Source organism: Rhincodon typus, chromosome 18 (genome assembly GCF_021869965.1).
Source record: "Rhincodon typus isolate 14 chromosome 18, sRhiTyp1.1, whole genome shotgun sequence".
Lineage (NCBI taxonomy): Eukaryota > Metazoa > Chordata > Chondrichthyes > Orectolobiformes > Rhincodontidae > Rhincodon > Rhincodon typus.
In genome coordinates, this window is record NC_063349.1 from 47,345,522 (window position 1) to 47,373,499 (window position 27,978).

The window sequence follows — 27,978 nt, forward strand, 5'->3', positions numbered from 1 at the left end:
TGCTCCTATGATGCTGCTTGGCCTGCTGTGTTCATCCAGCTCTACACCTTGTTATCTCTTAACTAAATGCCGGTCTGTTTTCTGCTGTTGTAATTCTCTCTTTATTTCAGAGATCAGAACTGCTAAATTACTGAGACATCTACTATGTGCCCTGGAATATCCATTAGCAACTAATAAACTTTGATTGATAGGAGATGGACATCGCAGCTCACCCAGAGTTTAAATGCAGTCAAAGTTTCAGTTAAAATGCTGCATTTTAATTATTTGTAGGTAATCCAACTTTCATTGGAATTGGTGTCTATCAAAACTTATAGTGGTAATGTTCGAATCTCTGGACCAAAAGGTCTGAGTTCAAGACCAACCTGCCCTTGGTGATGTCACAACACTTTCAAATGAGTTGATTGAAAACATATGCATTTGTTTTTAGAAGCCTTTCATTTGGTCAGAATTAATTCTTATTTGAAACTTCAGGTATTGTGGAAATGGCTGCATTCTCTGTTTAATGTGGAATGCGTCCCTTGGGGCCCTGTAATCATTGACCATAGAAACAGTTTCACCTTCTTTACTCCACCAAACCTTGTCATCGTGCTTTTGAGCAACTCATCTCAATCTCCCCTGTGATAACACATTGTCTACCATTGCAGCTTTCTGTGAATGATGCACTAGTCAATTTCACTGATGTGGAAACAGACAAAGGTGTAATCCATGGACTAACAAAGGTTCTGGAGATCCAAAAAAATCGCTGTGACACTAATGAAACGACAGTGACACAGGTAAGTGAGTAAATGTTTAAAGCTGTTGGTGCTTCTGTTATATCGTCCAGGGTCTTGAGCCCACAATATCTGACTCAGAGGCAGGAATGTTTCCCATTGATGACAGTTTGCACATATAGGCTACAAAATAAACTGCAAGACAAATACATATTCAAAGTACCAAGGTTAGATCTTAAACATAGTAAAATGAGAGAGATATGACCTATTAACATGACTAAGGCTACAAGTTAATCACTTTCAAATGGCCTCGTGGTAATGCCTGAACACTCCTATCTTGATCCAAGAACATTATAATTTCTATACCTTACATCAGCCTTATAATCTCTAAAGTATTTTTACTGTTATGTTAGTGTCATAAATTTTTTATAGCATGGAAAAAGACCCTTTGGCCCATAGTGTTTGCACCAGTCATCAAACATCAACCTATTCAAAATTTTGGTCCAATCCTGAAACTTCCCTAATGCCATTGTGTTTCTACCTACACCATGTGAACTGCAGAGGTTCAAGAAGGCAGCTCATTACTACCTTCTCAAGGGCAGCTAGGGATGGGCAATACATGCTGCCTGAGCCAGCAATGGTCGCATTCCGTTAACAAATGAAAAATGTTTTGTAAACAAATATTGTACATAAATTTCACATTTGTGCATACAAAGTTATTAAAGAATCAGCAATAAATGTTACAGTGATGTCCACATCCTCCCATGACAGAATTAATAAAAAGCAATTATATGCAGCAGCCAAGAGGCCTAGTAATTAGGTCTGACTAGTTTGTAGTTGTGCTTATTGCTATTATGCAATAAACCACCTTATTAAATAAGAAGTGTCTTCTCTGTAAAGACTTCACAGTGGTGTATCCCCCAACAATGAACATTAGAAGAGGCCCTAGACAATGTGTAGTCAAAGGAGGATTGCTGGCGGCAAATATACCTCAAACATCCCTGATCTGCATTCTGGTCAAGGTGGCAGATGCCATCTGATGCCAGTCATGGCAACCATGGTAATACCACACCTCCCCAACACAGAAAATTGTTTCTCTCCAACTCCCCTATCAATTATTTTCCTCTGGGTTTTTTTGATAAGGCATGCAGATTTTGGAAAATTTTACTTTACAGCGGCTGTATGAAGAGGAATATTTGTTTTTTTTTTGAAGGGGAAGTGTACAAATTGTCAATATAAACCTGAATGCCCTCCTGGATACAGGCCTATGGTGAGTGTTGACATTTTGCGTTGGAAATTCACTTGAACTATTTTGCAATCACAGAGAATGACTCTATTTCATTTCAATTCTAAAACTGCTACTTTCTTAACGCAGGTGGGAAAAAAGAAGAACTGCATCTTTGTGCGATACCTGCTAGGGAAGAGGTTAATGTATCTCGGCTGTCAGACAACCTGTGTAAAAACTGTCATTGTAAGTAAACTTCAGAACTGGTTTGGAATGGATTTGACGGCAACGTGCTCATCCTAATGACCCAAATAGTAGTTCAACAAGATTTCTTTTGCAAAATTTACATCAACAAAGTCTGGCAAATTGTCCTCAGTATTATTTCATTCACATTGCAATTGACATAGTCAATAATTACATGAGAACAGGAGAAGACCATTCAGCCCCTCAATTAGAGCCAGGGTAGGCCTCCAGGGTTAAGCCAGAAAGTAGAAGTTCAAACCAGAATTAATTTCAGTCGCAATATTTTCCTTAAAGAACATTTCTAAAAATTAATTCATGGGATGAAGGCGTCGCTGGCAAGGCCAGCATTTATTGCCCATCCCTAATTGCCCAGAGGGCAGTTAAGAGTCAACCACATTGCTGCAGGTCTGGAGTTGCATGTGGCCAGACCAGGTAAGAATGACAGTTTCCTTCCTTAAAGTACATTAGTGAACCAGATGGGTTTTCCACGAAATGGGTTTGTACGCATCTGTAGATTTTTAATTCCAGATTTTAATCCACATTCCACCATCTGGCATGGGAGGATTCAAGCCCAGGTCCCCAGAACATTATGTTGGTTTCTGGATTAATAATCCAATGATAATACCACTAGGCCATCACCTCCGTATCCTTTCTCTCATGCTCCCCACTAAATAAAGATGCGGAGGTCTTTTGATCCGGTTTAGGTTTCCTTTCCCTGTTTCAGGACCTGTTGAAGACCTTTTTGTCACTGATGAATTGGCTGCAGCCTTCAGTATTCCACTGCACAATGAACATGACTCCTGGCTACAGCAATGTTCACAGTTCATCACCACCAGGGTGAGGATGTCACGAGTAGATTTCCAATTGTTTACAAAACTGGGTCATGATCAACATAGGGGTAGGACAGTGGAGCTACCCCTGAGGCTGTGAATAAAACAGTCCAACCCTTGATGCCTAGTTGTTTGGAAGTAATTGTCATTTTGTCCAGTCATGGTGGTCGTGGGTTACAGCTCACTCAGGGTGTTTGAATTTTTTTTCCTATTCACTCATATGATGTGGGCATCACTGGCTCAGCCGACATTCATTACCTATCTATGGTTGTTCTTGAGAAGGTGGTGGTGAGCTACTTTCTTGAATCGCTGCAGTCCATGTGGTATAGGTACACACACAATGATCCCAGGGAGTGAAAATTCCAGGATTTTGACCCAGTGACTCTGAAGGAACAGTGATATATTTCCAAGTCAGGATGATGAGTGGCTTGGAAGCGAACTTTCAGGTAATGGTATTCCCATGTATCTGCTTCCCTTGTCCTTTTAGATGGTAGTAATTGTGGGTTTGGAAGGCACCATCTAAGGAGCCTTGATGAATTGCTCCTTTCATTTTGTAGATGGTACATACTGCTGGATTTGAACTTTGGTGGTGGGGGGAATGAATGTCTATGAATATGATACCAATCAAGCAGGCTCCTTGGAGGGTGCCAAGCTTCTAGAGTGTTGTTGGGGCTGCCCCCATCCAGCCAAGTATTCTATCACACGCCTGAATTGTGCCTTGTAGATGGTGGACAGGCTTTGGAGAAGTTGCTATGGCAACATACACTTTTACAAGAGTGTTGTAAAGCCGAGGCTTCAATGTTCTTTCATTACGTGGTTGACCAGGAACCTTTCCTGTTCTTAGTGACCACTGTTGCTTTGTGTTGGAAGCATTTACAGGTTTCTAATCAACTTGTCTGCCTTTTGTTATGCCTTGGCCGTTAAGTCCTGGGTAGAACTCCAACCCGGAGCTTCTGGCTCAGAGACAGGGTCGTCACCCATGCTGTGGCCAGGTCCCCACTGTCCACCAGTGCAGAATAATTATTCCTCCACTGCTGTCTTTGAAGGTTATAGTGTAACCCTTTCTTTCCAATGTGTGTGCTGAGAGAACCCATCACCAATGATGCTCAGAACACAACATTTAAAATGTAATTCTGTGTATCAATTACACTGCTGCTCTGTCTTAGTTTTTTTTTGGTGGGTTTCTTCCAGACTCGAGAGTGCTGTGCTGGCTACTTTGGAAAACAATGCCAGGCGTGCCCAGGAAGATCCACAAATTGGTGCTTTGGGAATGGTATTTGCCAAGATGGAATTAATGGCACAGGTACATGTGAATGTGAAGAAGGATTTACCGGGACAGCATGTGAGACCTGTATTGATGGAGAGTATGGTATACATTGCGATCAAGGTAGGTTCTGCCATTATCTCTCTTTTCTATGCCTTTATCTTAGCTTGGTCATTGGATTCATATTGGCCCCACTCAGAAAATGCTTGGCTCTCCATTAGAAAGGTACTCCCACTATCTCAAACAACAGTGTCACGTTAATTTTCCAAGTCCGTCTCTCACTCAGAGCTCATTTCCATTTGTGTTAGATGTTAAAGGAACTACATTGAATTTACAGCACAGTTACAGGCCAAGCTCTCTAACTGGTCAATTTATCACCATAGTATAAAGAAGGGAGTGGAAGGTTATCAGCGATAGGCAGGAAAGTGGAGCAATCAGGGCAGCCATAGTCTCGTTGAAGGGCAAAACAGGCTTGAGGGGCCGAGTGGCCCACTGCTGCTCCGAATTTATATGTTTGAAGCTCCTTGTTAATTATGCTTCACACGTGGTTCAACAAACCCTTTTTCATCTCATACTATCTGCACGTGTTCCTAATTGCATCTCCCTATTTTAGAGATATCTATGATTGTTAACATGCATTATTATCCTAACAGGAAGATCTCCCATTTCCCACTTCTGAAGAAATTATTAATGTGTTACAAAAGAGCTAGTAATCCATCTGCCGTGGTCCCATGTTGCTGACCTACAGTGGCTGCTGATCAAACACAGCGTCAATTTTAAAATTCTCTACATTGATTTCGAACCCCTCAGTAGCCTTGAACAACTTCCTAACTCCATAATTTCTTGAAGCCCTACAAGCCCCACTGACACTCGCATTTCTCTGATTCCCAAGTCTTGTGCATTTCAACTTTAATCGTTGTGCCTTCAACTACCCACTGGAACTGCTCATTGAATGCTTTCCTTCTTTCTAACCATCATTCTTCCTTCCAGATGTTCCTTAAAACATACACTTTTGACCAAGCTTTTGGTCATCTGCCCAATGCTTTCCATACTGTTTGATGGAGAAGTATCTTGGAATGTTTTACTAATATTAAAGATGCTATGTAAATACAAGTTGTTGTTGTAACACTAAGCAGCCAGAGGAAATTGCCCTCCTCACTGTTTAAAACAATCTCCATAAATTGTTTGTGGTATATTATGGAAAATTATTTATGTCCTTAGTTTGCCATTAAGCACTGAAGAACTGATAAGCTAATATCTGTTATCATTATACAGACTAACGACTGTAGTCTTCATAGAGTCGTAGAGATCTACAGCATGGAAACAAGCCTTTCGGCCCAGCTTGCTCATGCCACCCAGTTTTCACAATTAAGTATTTGCCTGAATTTGGTCCATATACCTCCATATGTATTCCATCCATGTACCTATCTGAATGTTTCTTAAATGATGAAATTGTACTCACTTTCACCACTACCTCTGGTAGCCAATTCCAGACGCTCAGAACCCTCTGTGTGAAAAAAAATTGCCCCTCCAGACCCCCTTGTATCTCTCCCCTCTCACCTTAAACCTATGCCCTCTAGTTTTAGACACCCCTATCAAAGGGTAAAGCTGCTGGCTTTATCTAGGCCCCTCATGATTTTATAGATCTCTACAAGGTCACCCCTCAGTCTCCTACACTCCAGGGAAAAAAGGTCCCAGCCTACCCAACTTCCTTATAACTCAAACCTTCCAGTCCAGGTAGCATCCTAGTAAATCTTTTCTGCACTCTTTCTAGTTTAATAATATCCTTTCTATGGTAGGACAACCAAAACTGCACATGGTATTCTAAATGTGGCCTCACCAATGTCTAGTACAGGTGCAACAAGACATCCCATCTACTATATTCAATGCCAGTGTTATATCAACTAGCAATAAGTATATACAGGGAAGGGGCATTGATTTGATGGTTGCTTAAGCTCATGTAAAGAGACTCTTACTGAAACCGCAGTAGAGTGGAGTCAGGAAATATATATATGCTTGTTTTGTTCTGTGAATAAATCCATTACAAGTAAAGACTAGCTCTGGTTTCTTCCATCTGTCAAGAATACACTATTCTATGGACAAGAACAGAAGTGGAAATGTGCTGGTTACAATACTAAGGTCACAAGTTTTAAATTCCGCTATAAAATATGGGTATAGCAAACAAACTGAATGGGCATTTTGCACCATGAGTGGTATCCCACAAAGGTCAGTGCTGGGGCCTCAACCTTTTACAACTTACATAAATTACTTTTATGAAGACACTGACAGTTTCGTTGCTAAATTTGGTGATGACAGGAAACAGGTAGAATAAGAATAAAAATTAAGTGGATTATTTAAATGGCAAGCTTTTGGAGAGATCTGAGATGCAGAAGGAACTGGTGTCCATGGGCATCAGTTGTAAAAGGTTAATATGCGACTACTACAATTAATTTGAAAAATGTATGGAACATCATCACTTGTTGTGAGTGGGATTGAATATAAAAGTAGAGACATTATACTTCAGTTATACAGGACATTGGTGGGACCAGAACTGGAGTACTGTGTCTGTACTGGTCTCCTTATTGAAGAAAGGATTTAAATACATTGGATAAAATTCGGCAAATACTAGATAAATACCTGAAAGAGTGTGTTTTCTTATAAGAAAAGGTTGGACAGTCTGGGTTTGTATATCCCTGAAGTTTAGAAGAGTGAGAGATAACTTGATGGAAATGTATGCGATCCTGAGGAGTCTTAACAGGGTCAATGTGGAGAGGATGTTAAGATCCTCTTAAGATCTAGAATTGGCGTCACTGTTTAAAACAAAGGGTCACCTTTTTAAGATGGAGATTTTTTTTCCTCAAGGAGGGTCGCTGAGTCTTTGCAGTCTTCTTAAAAGTCGTTGGAATCAGATTCTTTTAAGGCAGAGGTAGATAGGTTTTTGGTAAGCATAGGGGTAGACAGGAATGTAGAATTACCAGTTCAGCCATGATCTTGATGAAAGGCAGGGTGGGCTCAAGGGACCAAATGGCCTACTGCTGCTCCTAAATTGTATATTTGTGTTCACCATGACAAACTGTGAAATAGAATTCAATAAATCTGTTTGTTTTTGATTCAGCACCAGGGAAAATAATGTTGAAAACTTCTAAATCCTTGTGAAAAACTAACTGATTTATAGATGCACTCCAAAGAATCTGCCAACTCCTAAAAGAACTCAAGACACCTGGAATATTGTGTGCAGCTTTGGTCCCCTTATCTGAGGAAGGAAGTTCTGGCTAAGGAGAGAGTGTAATAAAGTTTTACCAGGCTGATTCCATAACATCATAAGATCATAAGAACTAGGAACAGAAGTAGGCCATTTGGCCCCTCGAGCCTGCTCTGTCATTCAATAAGATCATGGCTGGCTGATATCCCTCACGTCCACTTTCCTACATTTTTCCCGTAACTTTTGATTCTGCTACTGATCAAGAATCTGTCTATCTCAGCCTTAAATATACGAAAGGACTCTGTCCCCACAGCTCTCTGTGGCAAGGAGTTCCAAAGACACTCAAGCCTCTGAGAGAAGAAATTCCTCCTCATCTTGGTCTTAAATTGGTGCCCCTTTATTATGAGACTGTGTTCTCTGATTTTCCCATGAGGATCAGCATTTATCCCATCAAGCCCCTTAAGAATGCTGTATGCTTCAATGAGATCACCTCCCATGCTTCTAAACTCCACTGAGTGGAGTTCTAACCTATTTAGCCTTTGCTTATAAGACAATCCCTCCATACTAGGGATCATTGTAGCGAACTTTTTCTGAACTGCCTGCAATGAAGTGATGTCTTTCCTTCAATAATTTCTGGGATGCCAGAACTGATGTATGAAGATGGACTGGATTTGTTGGGATGATATTCACTGGAGTTTAGAAGAATAAGGGGAGATCTCATAGAAACCTATAAAATTCTACTAGGACTAGGCAGGGTAAATGCAGGAAGAATGTTCCTGATAACCAGGGAGTCCAGAAGGGGTAGGCCTTTAGGTCTTCAGTAGCTGAGGAGAAATTTCTTCACCCAGAGAGTGGTGAGCCTGTGGAATTCTCTGCCACAGAAAGTGGTTGAGGCTAAAACATTGAATGTTTTCAAAAAGGAGTTAGATATCATTCCTAGAGTTAAAGGGGCCAAGGGGTATGAGGTAAAAGCAGGAACAGGGTACTAAGTTGGATGATTAGCCATGATCCTATAGAATACAGGAGCAGGCTCGAGGGGCCAAATGGCCTACTCCTGTTCCTGTTTTCTATGTTATCTATGTTTCTATGCAGTGCTTCAAAGGGAAAGTCTCTGTTCACTTTCTAGATGCAACTTTCCAGGAAAAATAATTTTAAAAATAATGCTTGTTGTTATGCCATAGGATGTTTCTTAATTTTTGTTGCAATAATCAACCTGTTATTCTTAATCACTTTCCAGAATGTAGGTGTGTTCACGGTAAATGCAACAAAGGAATCAATGGGGATGGAACTTGCGAATGTGATCTGGGATGGAAAGGAATCAACTGCGATGTTCGTAAGTTTGAATTTATTCTGTTAACCAACAGTGAGCTTGTTTGTATCAGAGGCAATAGCTATCTAGCAAAATGAAGGAGTCAAAGGCAAATATATTTTCTCCCTAGAATTGAAGGGAAAATGAAAATTGTTGTTATCCTAGAGGAGCATATGTTGCTTTTTTATTAGAGAGAGAGAGAAATAACTGGTGGTGAGTTTAACCTGAGGGTCACCACACCTCAGGAGAGAGGTGAAGTTGAGACAGTGGGACCTTCATGATGACCTCAGCTGGCACAGGAACCTTGCTTTTGGCATCACTGACAAACCAGCTGTCCAGCCAACTGAGCAAAATGACCCCCATTCCTTATAGCTACTACTCTGTTAAAATGGTAAATACACAGTTTTCTTCTGGTTACTGAAGATATCAGGTAACATGCTGACCACAAACTATCTTTGAACAAATAACACAAAAGGAAGCCATTTGCTCCATATGTCTGTGCTACCTCATTGAAAGCAATTATATAACTAATCCCACTCCTCTATCTTTTGCCTACGCCTCTGCAAACATTTCTCTTTCAAGTATTTTTCCCCATCAAGTGTTGAATGTTTATCAACAGCATAACTTCATTGCTATTTCTGAAACCAGTTATTGGCTGTAAGTATGAAGTTTAGAATGTGGGAGGAAAGGGCTATTCTGTTCTGGTGCTTCTGTGTAAGGATTATGTACAAGTTTAGTCCTGCAGAGGAAAAGAAAGGATCAGGAAATACATGGTAGCCAACTACAGGGTTCATTGCAATAGTCCAGGGTTCCCTAATGCATTCTCTGTCGCTACGCCTCTACCAATCAGAGTCCATGTGCCATCCAATCAGCACCCTCTCATCATGCAGCATAAATTGTTGTCCCTGTTGAGATGTTGTATGCTTACAATTCTGCCTTGATAAGTACAAGATGAAAATTTTCAACTGCATATCTCTTTGTCAGCCAACCAAAAGTGAATGAAGATTCAGAAAGTATCACCTTCATTTTGAAATTGGCAGCAAAATGATGTCGCCTAATTTTGGAATGTATTTCATGATTTAACATGGCACCTTATCTCAATATAGATCTTGATGAATGATGAATGAATTATATAATTATAAATTGCAAAGCTTCTACAACTTGTTAAGCCATCTGTTGTTTCTTGATATCACATCAAATGAGCATTCCAGAGTGATGACCTACAAGACCATGAATACAAGATGAAAATTGAATAAAGATGAAGATAAAGTTGCCATAGTCCTACTGTCCCATCACAAAGTGAAACAACTGGTAATGGTTTAACCTGAGGGTTACCACACCTCAGGCAAGGGGAGAGGTTAAGAAGGAGAGTCTTTCATGGTAACCTCAACTGATGTAGGAACTGAACCCATGCTGTTGGCATCACTCTGTACTGCAAGCTAGCCAGCCAGAAAAACTGAGCTAGAATTAGAATTAGAATCAGATTTATTGGCATGTGTACTCAAGTACAGTAGTACAGGAGTACAGTGAAAAGTTTACAGTGGTTAAAGTTTTTGAGAAGATATATAGCTCGGGTTGTGGATGAGGTTGTAGAATTGCTCGCTGAGCCGGTGTGTTTGATTGTAGACGTTTCATCACCCTGCTAGCTAACATCGTCAGAACGCTTCACCAGAGGCACACTAACGATGTTACCTAGCAGGTTGACGAAACGTCTGCAACCAAACACACCGGCTCAGCGAGCAAGTCTACAAGCTCAGTTTACAATGTTGCCCCTCATGGTGCCATCCTAGGTACAAAGTACCTATATACAAATCTTTGCTGCAAAATAGAGACATAAAAACAAAATTACTTTACCTTACAGTTATTCATTGTATGGGTTAGACGAATAAGAGCTAAAGTTAAAAAGATAAACATTTCAGTCTTTCTATAAAGGGCCACCTATTAACTGAATAAGTCCTTTCCAGTTGTTTTTGGCTATACCATCAGAGGTCATGTTGCCCTAATTTTTTAGCTTCTTTTCTCAAGATCTTAACCTATATGTATTCGCAGTTTTAACAGCATTTTTTAAAAACATTTTTAATGTTTGTTTTAAAATTATGGGGTTAGATCTCAGACCTTCCATAATTTCAGCAAATTCTAGAACAGGTTTGAGGGATTAACAGGCTGTTTCTGTGACTTGTGAGATTATAGCCAAGGTCCGTATGCCATCTCAGCTGGATTTAAAATATCCCATAACATTATTTCGAAGAGCAGTGGGCAATTTCTCCCCACTATCTTGGCCAATATTAATGCCTCGAGCTAATGTTTGGAAATAGATTCTTTGATCATTATCACATTGTTGTCTGCGGAACTTTGTTTTGTGAAAATGGTTGCCCATGTCACCCCATTACATTCCCCCAGAAAATTCCAATTTGGCTACAAAGTGCTTTGCGTTGCCCTAAAGCCCCTTGGGGAGGCAATGGACTCGTGGTATTATCACTGGACTGTTAATCCAGAGACCAAGATATCGTTCTGGGTTTGAATTCCGCCACAGCCCTAATTGAATTCAATTAAAAATATCTGGAATTAAGAATCTAGTGATAACCATGAATCCATTGCTGATTGTCGGGAAAAAAACATCTAATTCACTAATGTCCTTTGGGGAAGGAAACTGCCATCCTTACTTGGTCTGGCCTACATATGACTCCAGACTCACAGCAATATGGTTAACTTTCAACTGCCTTCTGGGCAATTAGTGATGGGCATTAAATGCTGTCTAAAAGTGATGCCCTCATCCCATGAATGAATTTTAAAAAGTGCATTTGGTTTATAAACTCTAGTGTTTCCAAACATGACATGAGATTCTCTCCTTGTTTACTTATATAGAACCTTTATCACACTTCAGGACATTCCAGTACACATCACAATCAATGAATTGTATTTTCCTGTGTGCTATCACAGCAATGGGGTAGTCAATTTGTGCACAGCAAAACCCAACTAATAACATTTCTGCTTTTAGCTAGTAGCAAGGAGCAGTGGTCAGTATATGCTTCTCGACTTCCAGTATTGCCAAAGTGAAGAATAAGAAGCAGGTCTTGGTTTAATCTTTCAGCTAAAAGATGGCACTTTTGCCATTGCAGCTGTACCATAGCACCATAAAGGTAAGGTCATCATAGTCCAAGAGGAATAGCAATGGACAACCGGTAGTGGGGTTAACCTGAGGGTCACTGAAATAACTCCACAGAGGCTGGTATCCTGCCACCATTTCCCTTTATTTACCAGTGGAGAGTCCTTGACACTGCTCCAGCTCCCTCAGAGCCAGCTCTGAGAATCTCTGACACTCCTGTTTATATCTGTCAGCTAGGGCTCCCTGATTGGGGCTGTTAATCTGATCCAACCAGGGCACTCATATTCTGTGAGGTCCACCAGCTGACCTCGTTGCTATCACTACAGTCACCATGTCTCATGGCAAGGGGCGAGGCTAAGAAGGTAGGACCTTCATGTTAATTTCACCCACTGCAGGAATTAAACCCACACTGTTGGTGTCGCTCTGCATCACGAACGAGCCATCCAGCTGACACCCAGAGTCAGCAATGGTTGTGTGTATGTAAATACTTACTGGGTCTTGAAACCAGGACTGGTTGATTCAAAAATGATAATACTAATGTACAATTTTAATAGTATCAAGATTTTCATATATTCTTTCTATCATAAAATTTCTAAGGCTTACTATCATATGATTTGGAAGGTGAAATATGAACATCTGCATTGTGCCTCTTTGATTTTTATTTGCAGAAATCACTAATGACCAGTGCAATAAAAGCTGCCATTCAAGTGCTAAGTATGTGCCCTTCCGTTATTTTCCTTTGGGTTATAGAACAGTTTCGAAATTAATCAAATTAGTAGTTAACCAGCTTATTTGGTGTTAACGTTCCGAACTTTTAATCCTTTTCACAGCTGCATCTCTGAAATATCTAGCAACCCGTACTGTAAATGTGCAACTGGCTTCAAAGGCAACGGCACATTCTGTGAAGGTAAGGTAGGACTCTGAGTTCTTTCTGTTGGAACCTATTCGCAGTTTTCCCCTCAAACAAACTATCTTGTGTATTGTGGTTGATAGATAATTTAGTTGAAGTGCTGCATTATAATGTAATGGAGAAAGGAATGAATGAGTACAGTGTGCTGATAGAGCGAGATTAAAATGAATGGGCAAAGTTCCTGTGGATGATAAACTCAGCATCGACCAGTTGGGCATAAATTCAGGCTATAAATACTTTATAATTTTATAAAACATGTCAATATTTCCATTCCATCAATTCTGTCAGTTCATTCAAACTCCTAAAAAGAGAGGCAGGTTCTGGTTTCCAATCTGTATAACAATTAACCTTTGAATTGATTCATCAGTGTTTACTCAATATCAGCTAAGGCTCAAAGCCTTAAAAGAGCCCATATTTACATTAGAGTAAATAAAACAATATGTTAGATGGTATCATCTTTGCCTCTATGAAACAACACACCCTCTGACTTAATTATAAATCACCAGTAGTACATACACACTATTCATTTCCTACTTCAAAGTGATACATTTTGCAAATGCAAAATAATTTTAAATAAAAATAAATTATTTAACTTCCCTTGATGAAGCTTTAAATTTATAAGTACTTTGCAGTCTGTAAAAGTTCTGCTTTACCATTCAGCAATTGCACTCTTAATGCTTTATCTGCGTGGTATTCTTGTTGTTGTGCAAAAGTACATCATCTGATTTATTGAGTGATACCTACTGGTATGGGTAATAGGTATTGTTAACTATCACACAATGGCACTCAGAATAAATTTCACTAAATGCCTGTCTCCAGCAATCCCTTAATCCATTGTTCAAGTGAAGAGTGGGTGTATAGTTGTCAAATTATCTTCTTAAAATCATAAGAGCTAGGAGCAGGTGTAGACAATTCAGCCCCTCAATCCTGCTCCACTATTTAATACAATCATGACTGATCTCATCTCAGTCTCAACTCCACTCGCTGGAAAAATTCTAAAAATCTCTCTATTCCTCTTAAAATTTATTCATTGATCCTTGTGCCACGGAATTAAAGTTAACAATATTGATAGTATCTTAGTGATGTTACTATTAGTTTGCAAAGACAATTCTGATCTATAATGTTTATCATAGCTGTGAACGCCTGTGAGACAAACAATGGAGGTTGCTCGCCAAATGCAGACTGCAAAATAACGCTCCCAGGGAAAAGGGATTGCCTTTGTCGGACAGGATACACCGGTGATGGGCTTATATGCATTGGTAATAACAAAGTACATCTTCTTTGATATAGCCGCCCACTGAATAAGATTCAAATTTCAAATATGGACAAATATGGTCCAAACTGGACGAAAGAGCTAAATTCCAGAGGTGGGTGACAGTGACGGCCCCTTGAATCGAAGTAACACTTCACTGAGCCTGGCATCAAAGATTCCCAGCAAAAGTGGGGACAATGGAAATTGAAAGGAAATCTCTCCGTTAGTTGGGATCCTGCCTAGCATTAAGGAAGCTGGTTGTGGTTGTTTGAGGTCAATCATCTCAGTCCTGATACATCTCTGCAGGAATTCCTCAGTGTACGGTCCTAAGCCCAACCACCTTCAGCTGATTCATCAATGACCCTCCTTCCATCATAAGGTCAGAAATGGGGATGTTTGCTGATAACTGCACAAAGTTCAGCACCATTGACAACTTCTTAGATACTGAAGCAATCTGTGTCCAAATGGAACAAGACTTAGACAACAATCAGGCATTGGGCTAATAAGTTGCAAGTCACATTTGTGCCAGTCAATTGATAGGCAATGAACATCTCCAAACATGAAAGATTCAAACCATTTCTCCTCATCTTCCATGACATTATCATCATTAAATACTTGACCATCAATATCCTGGCCTACCATTGGCTGGACATTTAACTGGATCCACCATATAAACACAGTGGTAATAACAGCAGGTTTAGGGAGTCTTGAGTGTAATTCACTTCTGGTCTCCCCAAAGCTTGTCCACCATCTACAAAGCTCAAATCAGGAGTGTAACAGAATACTTGCCTGGATGAGTGCAGCTCCGACAACACTCAAGAAGTCCAATGCCATCCAACTCAAAGCAGCCCACTTGATTGACCCCCTATCTACTACCTTAAACATTCACTTCCTCTACTACCGGTAGCAGTATATAACATCTTTTAAGATTCATTGCAATAATTTTTGAAGTCTGTTTCAAAGGCACCTTCCTAACCCACCACTTCCATCACCTGGCATGACAAAGCCAGCAGATGCATGGAAAAATGAATTCCCCTAAATCTCACATCAGTCTGACTTGGAAACATATCACTGTTGCTGGTGTTGTGACCATTGCTGCCTGCCTCCAGTGGTCTTTGGTTAGAGGTTATCCAACTCTGAAATAGCTTGTAGAGATGTCAAGAGTCAGGTAAAGTTTACATTAAATTGTTAATTACTGCACAATATACCAATTACACAGGAACTTCTGCATCTTTCTCTTAGCTGCCTGTGTCTCAATCTCACTGAGACTGTCCATGTGACTTTCTGCATGCTATTAACAAAGAATGGTCATGATCACACACTTTTAGATATTAACCCTTTCAGGCCCAATAACAACAGTAGGGTCAAAATCCTGGAACTCTGTCCCAAATAGTCTGCCTACATCACATAGTCTACAGCAGCCCAAGAAAACAGCTGTCAAAGATCATTTGGAATAGACAATAAATGCTGAGAAACTCATATTCCATGTACAATTTTAATTTTTTGTTTATATAAATACTTATGCAAGTTTTTTTGAATAAAAATTAAAGATGATAAACTCGGTAACAAAATTAATTTATAAAAGGCATCATTTCACTTTTTTTTAATAAAAGGAATCAACCCTTGCCTGGAGAATAATGGAGGATGTCACACAAATGCTGAATGCACTCAAACTGGACCAAACCAGGTCAGTAAAGTTAATTCCACACGCTTCAGTTCAAGCTCATTTCAAACCTCTTGTAGCACCTACTAACATGTGGTTCATTGTAAGTTGTTCAGATCCCTAGGAATTTGCCCCTGTGTATGTCCAGCCCAGTGGTTGTCCTACTTATTAGCCCACAACCAGTAGAGGGGAGTAGAGAGCCAACAAATGCAGAAATCGGGTAATTTGATTCTACATGCATTCTCTGGAGGGAACTCAGTGAAAATTCAAAAGCATTTGTTAATCTCTCTACTGTTAAAACTTAGGCAAATATTCCAGGAGTTAATAGTTAATAATAAGTATTCAAGTCAGGACTTAGAGAAATCCCTGAGAGCTTTGGGGAAGAGGAGTCAAGAAGCCACAGCGGTTTAGCACAGAGTGGGTGTTGAAAAACATCAAGCAGTGTTTGCTTGATGCAACTGAGGTGAAAGTAGATCTCAGAAAACCAAGGATAGCTCTAGCGTAGTGAAGCTAAGTGTCATTGAAAAGCTGATGTTGTGCCTGGTCAATAGTTCATTTACTGGCGTGCAGGGAGCACAGAAGCAGGAAAAGAGAATGAGCAACCAGAAAAGAACATTCCATGACAAGAACATCCCCAGAATGGCTATTGACAGGGAGTTTTAAGGTCAGGTCAGCAAAACTGAAGGCTTGTAAATTTTCTTGTGAATTTTAATGAGAGTTGATGACCTACCATTTATTAATGTCTGGGGGGATTTACTGAAAAATCTATGGCACTCATCTTGATCTCATTTGTTATTTGATGTATGCTGTGGGATATCTGATCACAGTCTATTACCCAAATTTATCACGTGCTAATTGGGGAGTGTTAAAACATAAGTTGCACATGTACGTTGTATTACTACTGCAATGTTGTATAATAAAGTTTGTTGTTCTTTGCTCAAAAATGTGGAATCTTGTGGCATAAGTGTTCTCTTAGTAAGTCTGCTGGATCTCTCACTTTTCCACTTTAAAATAATGTTACTGGTGCCTAGCCGGCTCATAACATATATTTGTCAGAATTGTAACATCCTTGATTACCTTTTAGACCTAGTTTTTAAAATTTTCATTGGTGATTTTAGGCAGCATGCAACTGTTTGACTGGATATCAAGGTGATGGAAAGACCTGTGAACCAGTGAACCCTTGCCGAGTGGTAAGCACAAAACCGGTTATTTTGTACATCCTCATTGAATACAAGTTATTTATTAAGAGCTCAGATCATAGTGATGTGTGATTTTTAAAAATTTTCCTTTTACCTTATTACAGGACAATGGAGGTTGCAGTGAATTTGCTAGTTGCAATCACACTGGGCCAAATGAGCGAGTGTGTAGCTGTGTGACGAGTTACGTCGGTGATGGGTTTACCTGTAAAGGTACCATATACAAGGTGTGTTCAGGGATGTTATTTCTATGGATCTGTACTTCAATGACAGTCATGTTTCCAGCATCAACAGCTCAGTGTTCTCTTCAGATCAGCCACTTAAGAAAAATTTTTCACTCTTCCTTTCCAGGAGATGACAAGAAACACAGCATCTTCCCGTTTTTTCTATCACCTCCAGGTAACCTTTTCTTAGCAATAAGTGTAATGGTGCATAACTATTCTTTATTCTTTCACGGAACTTACACATTGCTGGCAGCACTTGTCACCGATCTCTCCCTGCCCTTGAGCTTTCTAAGTCATCCGAGAGAATGGTGGCTTGGATGGCATGGTGGCTCAGTGGTTAGCACTGCTGTCTCACAGCGCCAGGGACCCAGGTTTGATTCCAGGAGTTTGCACATCCTCCTTGCATCCGTGTAGGTTTCTTTCAGGTGCTCTGGTTGTTTCTCCCACATATGTGCAGCTTCGGTGGATTGGTCATGCTAAATTGCCCATAGTGTCCAGGGATGTAGAGGCTAGGTGGATTAGTCATGGGAAATGCAGGGTTATGGGGACGGGGGTGGGGGTGGTTGGGATGTTCTTTTGAGGGTCGATTTGGGCCAAATGGCCTGCTTCCACACTGTAGGGATTCTTAAAAATAAAGACAATTACAGCCATGACCCAGAAACATAAACTCATAAATGGTTCAAATAAAGCTATTTCATCAGTCACCTCATCTCAGTCAGTATCTTCAGAGGAAACGTGTGTTGGAGGTAAAGCTACAACAAGTGCAACAACAGCATATCAGAGAAACATGTCCTTTGTGTATGAATCCCTGCTCGGGTTGAGTATGGAAATATTAGATTTACCCTGACATGTTCTTCAAAACAGAATGGATGCCACATAAGGTTGTAACTCTGGACAAGGAACGGTGATGAGCAGCTCCCTTGACCAAGGGAGCTGCTTTGACATTGATGTGATAGGGTTAGGGTTAAGGTTAAGCTTAAAGTTAGGGTTACAATTGAACTGTTGATCTTCTTAAATGTTGTTGGGCGGCAGTTCTTGGACCATTGATCAATTTTGAGCTATGTTGTGGGACAGATAGTGACAAACCGGGGCTGTATATTTATTTTTTATTCATTCATGGTTTGTGGGGGTTGCTGGCTGGGCCAACATTTATTGCCTATCCCTAGATGCCCCTGTGTAAGCAGTTGTGAGCCACCTTCTTGAACATCTGCAGTCTATCTGATGCAGTTACACATGAGGCACCCCAGCCCTTGGCAATCAAGTTCATGAAACAGCTCAGTCCCCTTGGTCTTTCAGTCAGTCTCCCTTGCTGGTTTATTCTGTAGGTTTTGGGAAGGCACAGTTCATTGGAGGTTTTGCCTCTTGATGTGTAAAGCAATACATAAAAGATCTGTTACTACCAGTAAGTAAGGGAATGTGTAAATTAATGGAAATGTGGATTAGATATTTATATGTGCAGTTTCTCCAGTTGGACATAACTCACGAGGAGGCAGGATGGAGCAGGAACTTCCAGATTTGCTGCAATGCTGTTTATTCATCCCTCAGTTACCTTCAGCAAAGCAAATGATCTGGTATTATCTATCTGTCAGGACCTGATGTAGGTCATTGATTTGGTATTATCTCTCTATCAGCTCCTGGAAAGGATCATTAATCTTGTATTATCTACCAGAAACTAGTGTAATCTATCTATTAGGACCTGGAATAGGTCATTAATCTGGTATTATCTATCTATTAGGACCTTGGGAGGCCATTCAACCGGTCAAGCCTGTTCCACCATTCAATAAGATGGGTTCTGATTGGATCATGGCCTTAGTCCATTCTCCTATACACCCTCAATAACCTTTGGCCCCTTGTTTGTCAATATTCTATCTGCCTCTTCCATAAAAGCTACCCTGCCCTCCCCCAGCCTTTTAGCCTCCTTATAAAATGGAAATTTCAACTGGAACTGGCTGTCTGTGGTCACGACGGTGAAGCAACATTTTCAAATTAAGATTTTCTTTTTTTTCTGTACAGCTTAATGGTATCACTGAACTGGGTGGTTTGGGCCCTTTCACTGTATTCGTTCCAAGCAATGAAGCTTTTAAGAATGAAGCTAAGGTAAGCGCAGGTGAGCTGTAGGCCGGCTGTTTGAGTAATTTTGCATGAATATTCAATCACCTCCACGTTCTTTTTAACATTTAGATACCAGACTGGACGGCAAATGGACAAATGGCACAGATCCTCCGTTATCACATTGTGGCATGTAATCAAGTGCTGTACAATCAGCTAATCTCCAAGAAAAGTCTCATCACTGTTCATGGAGAAACTATACAGTTTTCCTATGTAAAGGTGAGAGTCTGGGCTGCCATATTGCACAAGCACTGGATGATGTAATCTGGACCTCCTTGTAAATTGATGTTTAAATTGTAAATTAATAAGGTGTGAGGGGAAAGTAACTGAAGCAACCAAAGGATAGTTTTAGCTCAGTTGGTAACAGAAGGTTGTGAGTTCAAGCCCCATTCCCAAGACTTAAGTCCACAAGCTATGCAGGCAATCCAACTAGTTATTACCCTGAGTGTCAAACTGTCAAAGGCGCTGCCTGTTGAATAAAATGTTAACCTGAGGATCTATCCACTCTCTCAGGCAGATCCTAGATACAAAGAAGAGAGTTCTGCCTGTTTTCTGGGCCTAATATTCAACCTTCAATCAACCTCACCAGAACAGATCATTTGGTCATTCATTTCCATTTCTGTTCATGGGAGCTTGCTGTGCAGAAATTGACACCTTCCCCCATCCTGCATTACTAACTGTTACTACACTTTGAAGGTGGGGAATTGATTGTAAAGCACTTTTGGCTCAAGAAAGGCATTATATGAATAAATGGTATCTCTCCTGCCAATGCAGTTGAACAAGAAGTCAGTGCTGTTGACACCATCAATGAGCGAGCACAACACACCAGAACCCAAAGTGGTGCTTCCGTCTCACTGTCACATTTTCCACTTCACTCCCAGCCCGGTTCTCCATTCCCTTCACCAAGGCACTCACCGTTCGTCTTGCCATCCTAGGGGTGGCACGGTGGCTCAGTGGTTAGCACTGCTGCCTCACAGCGCCAGGGACCTGGGTTCAATTCCAGCCTTGGGCGACTGTGTAGAGTTTGCACATTCTCCCCATGTCTGCGTGGTTTTCCTCCAGGTGCTCCAGTTTCCTCCCACAGTCCAAAGATGCCCAGCTTGTCCCCACCTCCCTAGCCTGTTCTTCCTCCCACCTCAAGCCACACCCCCATTTCCTACCTACTAACCTCATCTCGCCCCCTTGACCTGTCTGTCCTCCCTGAACTGACCTACCTCCCCACCTACACTCACCTTTACTGGCTCCATCCCCGCCTCTTCGACCTGTCTGTTTCCTCTCCTCTATCCATCTTCTATCCGCCTCCCCCTCTCTCCCTATTTATTTCAGAACCACCTTCCCCTCCCCCATTTCTGAAGAAGGGTCTAGGCCTGAAACGTCAGCCTTCCTGCTCCTCTGATGCTGCTTGGCCTGCTGTGTTCATCCAGCTCTGCACCTTGTTATCTCAGGTTAGGTGGATTGGCCATGCTAAATTGCCCGTAGTGTTCAGGGATGTGTAGATTAGGTGGGTTATGCGGGATGTGTCTGGGTGGGATGCTCTGAGGGTCAGTGTGGACTTGTTGGGCCAAAGGGCCTGTTTCCACACTGTAGGGATTCTATGGTACCTCCTGTGGTATGCACTCTCTGGTGAAGGAAAATCCCAATGGATCAAATTCAAATTGGAATATGAAGCATTTTTTTAATTCAGAAGTATTGCCTATTATTAGCAGCACTTTCATGTCCATTGTTGATGCACTGACAGAAAATGCTGCCCTCAATAAGTCACTGAGTCTTTCATTCCTTCCTTTCTTCTACTGATGAATAGCTCTTTCAAAGCAGCAGAGCGTATTTAGAGGATATTAAGCAAAGTGAATGAGATCTTTACAGACAGAGGCATTGACTATAAATGCAGAGAATGCCAAATCATCTTTAAACTCTGTTTGAGCTGCAACTAGTGTGTTACACACTTTAGGAAAGACCTGGAGGGTCATTCATAAGTTCATAAGATGTAGGGGCAGAATTAGGCCATTTGGCCCATCAAAGTCTGCTCCACCATTCGATCATGGCTGATATGCTCCTCACCCCCATGTTCCTGCCTTCTCCCCATAACCCTTCTATCCATTACCAATTAAAAATCTGTCTAACTCCTCCTTAAATTTACTCACTGTCCCAGCATCCACTGCGCTTTGGTGTAGCAATTCACAACCCATTGGGAGAAGTAGTTTCTCCTCAACTCTGTTTTAACTTTGCTACCCCTTATCCTAAGACTATGACCCCTCATCCAGGATGCCCCACAAGAGGGAGCATCCTCTCCATGTCTATTTTATCCATACCTTTTATCATCTTGAATACCCCAATTTAATCTCCCCTCATTCTTCTAAATTCCAGACAGTATAGGCCTAAGCTGTTCAATCTCCCTTCATACGACAAACCCCTCATCTCTGGGATCAATCTAGCGAACCTGGTCTGAACTGCCTCCAATGCCACTACATCTTTCCTCAAATAAGGGGACAAATACCGTGCATAATACTTCAGGTACGGTCTCACCAATGCCTTGTATAGTTGCAACAATACTTCCTTCCCTTTATATTCTATTCCTTTAGCTATAAAAGCCAACATTCCATTCACTTTCTTTATTACCTGCTGTACCTGCATGCTAGTTTTCTGTGACTCATGAACGAGGACACCTAGATCCCTCTGCACTGGAGCAGCCTGAAGTCTCTCCCCATTTAGATAATGGCTCACCTTCCTAGTTTTCCAATCAAAATGCATGACCTCACGCTTATCCACGTTAAATTCCAACTGCCACATTTTGGCCCACTCTCCTAACCTATCAATATCCATTTGTAAGATTCTTATTTCCTCATTGCAGTTTACTGTCCAGCCTATTTTTGTGTTGTCTGCACATTTGGCCTTCTGTCACTGTACCCAAGTCATTAATGCAGATTGTAAATAGCTGGGGTCCAAGGACCGAACCCTGTGGCACTGCACTTGTTACTTTTTGCCATCCAGAAGAAAACCCATTTATCCCAACAGATGGTGCAGACATATAGAATATATGAATTTGAAGCAGAAGTAGGCCATTTGGCCCCTCAAGCCTGCTCTTCCATTCAATAAGACCATAACTGATCTGATTACTCCACATTCCTCTCCTACCTCAGAATCTATCCACCTCTACCTTAAAAATATTCAAAGACTCTGCTTCCACTACCAATTTGGGAAGAAAGTTCCAACGATTTACAATCCTCTGTCAGAAGATTGATCATTTTTATCTCTGTCTTAAAGGGACCATCCTTGTTTTTAAACTGAGACCTCCTAGTTCTAGATTCTCTCGCAAGGGGGAAACATCTTTTCTACATTCACCCTGTCAGAGCACTCAGGATCTTATATGGTTCAGTCATTCTCCTAACTCCCAGTGAATACAAGCCTGGCCTGTCTAACCTTTCAAGATATAACGTGCCCATTGGCAGGTATTAGTCTAATAAACTCTCCCTGAACTGCCATCAATGCCTTTACATTGTTCTTTATGTAAGGAGACCAATACAATATTATATGATTCATGCAGTGGAAGTTACTCAGAACGCTTCTGTTATGGGCCAGTTCCATCTTTCAGGGATGCAAAGTTACTGCCCGGTATTTCTCCGATCAGTCATGATTTCATTGAATGGTGGAGCAGACTCGATGGGTTGAATGGTCCACCTGCTCCCACCTCTTAAGGTCTCCCAGCAACAGCAGGTTTCTGTGAGTGTTCCATCAATAACTTGAGTTCCAAATTCACAATCTTTGTGGTGAATCCATATCTTCCCTTTTACCATCTTTGTGACCTCCAGCAGTCACACAACCCTCTGGACTCCTCCAACTCTGATGCCATGTGGAAACCCCTGCTTCTATATCCTACAAGTAGAGGGCATGCTTTCAGTCATCCAGGCCCCAAGTTGTCGAACTGTCTCTCTCCTTCAAACCTCTCTGCCTGTCCAACTATTTCTCTTCTCTTTTAAGATTGTACTTACCTAACCTACACCTTTGACTGAACTTTTGGTCACCTGTCCTTCTCTGGCTCGGTATCTGATTGCAGTCCTGTGAAGCCCCTTGAGTCGAAGGTACGGCATAAATGCAAATTATGTTGCTGCTACCAGGTGGGTTTTTGCCTTCATAACCTGGAGTGTCACTGGGCAGAGTGAATGGCTGCCCACTTCAGTGGAATAGAAACCAGGCAGATTCTATAATTGGCATTGAATCTATCCCATCAGGTAATCATTGAGATCCTGGAAGTGAAAATCTGTCACCACGGTTGTCAATGATAGATGTCATCAGAATTTATTTTGAAATATATTCCATGTTATTTTTGACAGTGTTTTAATAGAGCCTCTTCCATGCCTTTTCATTGACAGAACACCTTGTATCTAAACAAAAACGCCAGGATAATAAACAGCGATATTATCAATGCCAACGGTGTGGTCCATTTCATCGACAAGCTACTCTCACCTCAAAACATGCAGATCATTCCAAAGGACGGTGGAAGCTACAAATATGTAAGGGATGGCAATGTTCAGAAAGTTAAAACCCATGTTAATTCCAAAAAAATCTGCTTGTGAAATTAATATAATCTCTTGCAGTAGAATTGGAACAAATATATTACTGATGATGATGAGATACAGGACCTTGCCTCTGTGACGTCAACAGTCACGCACTGTGTCGAGACACAGAGAAGAGAAGAATGGAAACACCGTCTTTGAGAGCTGTGTTCAGTATTCTGTACAGTAGAATGCAAATAAAGAGCTTATAGGATTTAATGAGAGTAAAGAAAGAGTTACACTTAGTTAAAGTAAAGATGGAGATGTTGTCAGAGCAGGAGCAATCTACAGAGGTAGTAGAGCCTGAAGATTACCGTACTGATACACAATGTCAGGCCCCATGGTATTAGAATCCATGAGGGTATAATGGCCTAGGGGTATTATCACCGGACTATTAATTCAGAGACCCAGGTAATGTTCTAGGGACCCAGGTTTGCATCCTGCCATGGCAGGTGGTGGAATTTGAATTCAATAAAAATCTGGAATTAAAAGTTTCAGGATGCCCATGAAGCCATCGTCAATTGTTGGGAAACCTATCTGGTTCATTGATATCCTTCAGGGAAATAAATCTGCCAAATAAAAAAGTGAAAGAACAGCGGATGCTGTAAATCAGAAACAAAAACAGAAATTGCTGGAAAAGCTCAGCAGGTCTGGCAGCATCTATGGAGAGAAATAAGAGTTAATGTTTTGGGTCCAGTGACCCTTCCTCAGAACAGTTCTGGACCCAAAACGCTAACTCTGATTTCTCTCCATACGTGCTGCCAGACCTTCTGAGCTTGCCCAGCAATTTCTGTTTTTGAAATAAATCTGCCGTCTTGCCTGGTCTGACCTACATCTGACTCCAGACCAATGGCCATGCGATTGATTCTTAAATACCCTCTGGGCAATTAGGGATGGGCAGTAAATGCTGAGCCAGTGATACCCACATCTTTAAAAAAAAATGTGGATTTTGCAGTGTGGTCAGCACAAAGTGTCACACACAGAAAGGCCAAGTGATGACATTATAAATAATTAGTAGGATTATTTTAGAGAATCAATCAAAATCATGATCTTTGGTTTTGCTGATCTTGCCAATTTCTAGAAAGCTGTTGTTAGATTTGAATAAGCACAGCAGCCTCAATATGAAATATGAAATGAAGTGATTTGTAATTATTTCACATGATAAATTTTTGAAAAAGACTTTGGGATTTCAGCAACACTTGACTAATGAACAATGTATAATAGTCACAGTAATAATTGACACTGAAACCTTAGCCTAATCAGAACTGTGAGTTCTTAATGGGTCTTGGTGGCTATAAATAGCAATTTTCAGTTTTAACTCATTTAACAGACTTAATGGACACTTCTGTTAAAATAGAAGACAGGGTAAATCTGTTAAACAGAAAATATAATGTTGACACAGTCATTTATACACATTTTAAACTGTAATTGTACAGTGACACATTGTAACTTTCTTTAATATTTAATTGAGAAGGTGGTGATGAACTACCTCCTTGAACTGCTGTAGTCCATGTGGTGTAGGTACACCCAGTATGAAGGTAGGTCACAAATTTCAGGTATTTGACCCAGTGGCAATGAGGGAAAGATAGTGTACGTCCATATTGGGAGGGTGTGTGTCAGCGTCGATACTTACAGATCTTCCACACACTTGCTGTCCTTGTTCTTTGGACTGTTGCACATCTTGTGTTTGGGTAATTCTAAACTCTTTCAAAATACCAAATGTACAGCACCCAGTTAACAATTAACAAACAAAGCCCACATCAACATAAATAACATCAACAAAATCAGAAAAGGAAGATAGGGTGTCGAGGGAGGGACAAAATGTAAAGGGTGTTATTAGGGGAGCTAATGCATCCCAGCCCTTGCCATGGCCACCTTAAGTCTGCTAGCTTTGAGACTACAGGTAGACATTGTATGCTCCCACGTTAGGGACGCAGACATGAACATAGCCAAGAAAGAGAAGTAGGCAATTGGGAATTATAATCCCTTCCATGGCTCATTGCCTGGACCTGTTCATGCTAGAACCTAGCATTTTTTTGTTGATTTGTTACATTCAGGAAGGAAGAAATAAAACTGAAATTCCCAATTCTCTTCGCTTACTATTTGCAATCTGTGTTTCTTTTTAGAAAGAGAAATGTGTTCCTAAGAGAAAGTAAGAACTGCAGATGCTGGAGTCAGAGATAACACAGTGTGGAGCTGAAGGAACACAGCAGGCCAGGCAGCATCAGAGGAGCACGAAAGTTACTCCAGCTCCACACTGTGTTATAAATGTGTTTCTAAGCCCCCTTTATCTGTGGTCGGTTTAACAACCTGGCAGCAGACTTTTAGTTCAAAAATAAAACCTATTTATTCACATACTTACCCGGAGTCTGAATGCTACATCATAGAGTCACATACTAAAGAAAGAAACAACTAAAGATAGTCCACTTTTACACTTCTGGAATGTACCCTGCTTTAGGGCAACTAGATGTGTGAGTGAAAACAGATTGGGAATCAAAGCAAAGGATAGTTGTGTCCTGGTGTTTAACTGTGGCCTCTGATCACACTCTCCATTGCTTTAAGACTGAGCAACTCAAAACTGCTCTTAACCTAGCTCTTAAATACAAAGTCCAATGATTATCAGCTCCTCTCAGTCAACTCTGGAACTGTTCTGATTTACTCTTAAATCTTAATTTCTAATATTATCAAACTTTTTGCTCTCTTCAGCTGAACCTCACATCTCTGGCAGCACAGAACGGATATTCCATCTTTAGCAATCTATTAGAGGTAAGCAACATTTCTTTAGCATGACTGTTCCAACATTGCTTGCTGTTTTGGAAGGCATGACAGTACAGAATCAGGCATCACAGATGGAGGCCATTTGGCCCATCATGGCTCGGTTAACTCTGTGATAGAGACATCCAATTAGCCCTACGCTTTTTCCATCACGCTACAAACATTTTCTCCGAAAGTCTTTGTCTAATTCCCTTTAGCAAATTCCCTCCTGTATCCCCAAGTGAATCTCCTGCCATCACTTTATCAAGCAATATGTTCCAGATTGTATCAAGTACACTGGGTACACTGAAGTACACTGGGCTCATGCCATAAAGTGCCAGTGTACCACTCTAAAAATATGGCATGGTGTGTATCAATAGGCGGGGGGGGGGGGGGGGGGTGAGGCGATGGTGTTGTGATAATGTCACTGGACCATTGACCTCTAGACCCAACACAAGGCTCTGCGCACAAGGGGTAAATTCAAATGTAGTGATTGTAACAAAGTCAACCGGAGGACCTCAGAATATGAGTTCCCTAACTGGGGCTGTTAACCTGGTCCAATCAGGGAGCCCTGGCTGACAGACATTAAAGGAGTGTCAGAGGTTCTGTTCATTCTGAGAGCTGGCTCTGAGGGAGATGGATCAGCGTCAAAGACTCTCCACATGTAAACAAAGGGTGACTTGGTGACCGGATACTGGCCTCTGTGGACTTATTTCATCACAGTGACAGCTAAATCAAAGTTTATCCAAAAAAAAAGCACTGGTTGGAAATATAGTATCACTATTCAGTAGTTTGAGAAATTATCATCAATTGTAGCAAAACTCATCTAGTTCCCCTTTAGGGAAAGAAATCTGCCATTCTACATGTGACCCCAGACACACAGTAATGTGATTGACTCTTAACTGCCTTCCAAACAAATGTTGGCCTTACCAGGAACAGTCCACACTCCATGAAAGAATAAATATATTTTTTTAAAGTGGTGCATGTTAAATTTGTCCCTTGTATTCAGCACCTCTGGGTTTCTCTGAAGATTCTGAATAAAGAGAATTGCTCCTCCATACATTCACCTGCCTTTATATAAATCTGCTATTTGGTTACTTCCAAAATCTGTGTTTTAGCTGCAGCTCAACAGCCTCCCTGCTTGCACATGCTTGTCATAAGCCTGTATCAACCTCATTTCAAGTGATTATTAGACATACACACTTTTGAATATTGTTACTGTGTGCCAGTGCATGCAATGTTATCTGAAATTGAATTCTAATCCAGTTGTCCATTACTTAGGAGGTACATCAACTGAGTGGAAGCGTTTGATAAAGGTGCAGTTAGCTCAGTTGATGTAGGTTAGATTTTTCAGACAAAGGCTGTACTTGAGTACAGTAGCTAATGTTGCAAAGTGAACAGATGATCATTTAGAGTAATAGATTTAGATTT

The 27,978-nt window shown here is 40.9% G+C and overlaps 2 protein-coding genes across 6 annotated transcripts in view; one reads left to right on the plus strand and one right to left on the minus strand.

The window, feature by feature from the left end:
* Positions 1–27,978, plus strand: part of LOC109912607 (stabilin-2-like) — a 191,243-nt gene that overhangs the window by 117,386 nt on the left and 45,879 nt on the right. For all 5 annotated transcript variants that reach the window (XR_007264039.1, XM_048607479.1, XM_048607481.1 and 2 more), the window contains 16 exons: positions 645–773; positions 1,924–1,980; positions 2,086–2,181; positions 4,200–4,395; positions 8,712–8,807; positions 12,558–12,603; positions 12,720–12,796; positions 13,933–14,058; positions 15,665–15,738; positions 16,833–16,904; positions 17,018–17,137; positions 17,262–17,309; positions 19,148–19,231; positions 19,316–19,462; positions 23,611–23,751; positions 26,500–26,559. Coding sequence is in view for 4 of the 5 variants with exons in the window: in XM_048607479.1 (XP_048463436.1) it covers positions 645–773; positions 1,924–1,980; positions 2,086–2,181; positions 4,200–4,395; positions 8,712–8,807; positions 12,558–12,603; positions 12,720–12,796; positions 13,933–14,058; positions 15,665–15,738; positions 16,833–16,904; positions 17,018–17,137; positions 17,262–17,309; positions 19,148–19,231; positions 19,316–19,462; positions 23,611–23,751; positions 26,500–26,559 (1,569 nt within the window). In the remaining variant the exon portion in view is untranslated. The remainder of the gene's footprint in view (positions 1–644; positions 774–1,923; positions 1,981–2,085; positions 2,182–4,199; positions 4,396–8,711; positions 8,808–12,557; positions 12,604–12,719; positions 12,797–13,932; positions 14,059–15,664; positions 15,739–16,832; positions 16,905–17,017; positions 17,138–17,261; positions 17,310–19,147; positions 19,232–19,315; positions 19,463–23,610; positions 23,752–26,499; positions 26,560–27,978) is intronic.
* Positions 1–27,978, minus strand: part of nt5dc3 (5'-nucleotidase domain containing 3) — a 127,870-nt gene that overhangs the window by 11,751 nt on the left and 88,141 nt on the right. The window lies entirely within an intron of this gene.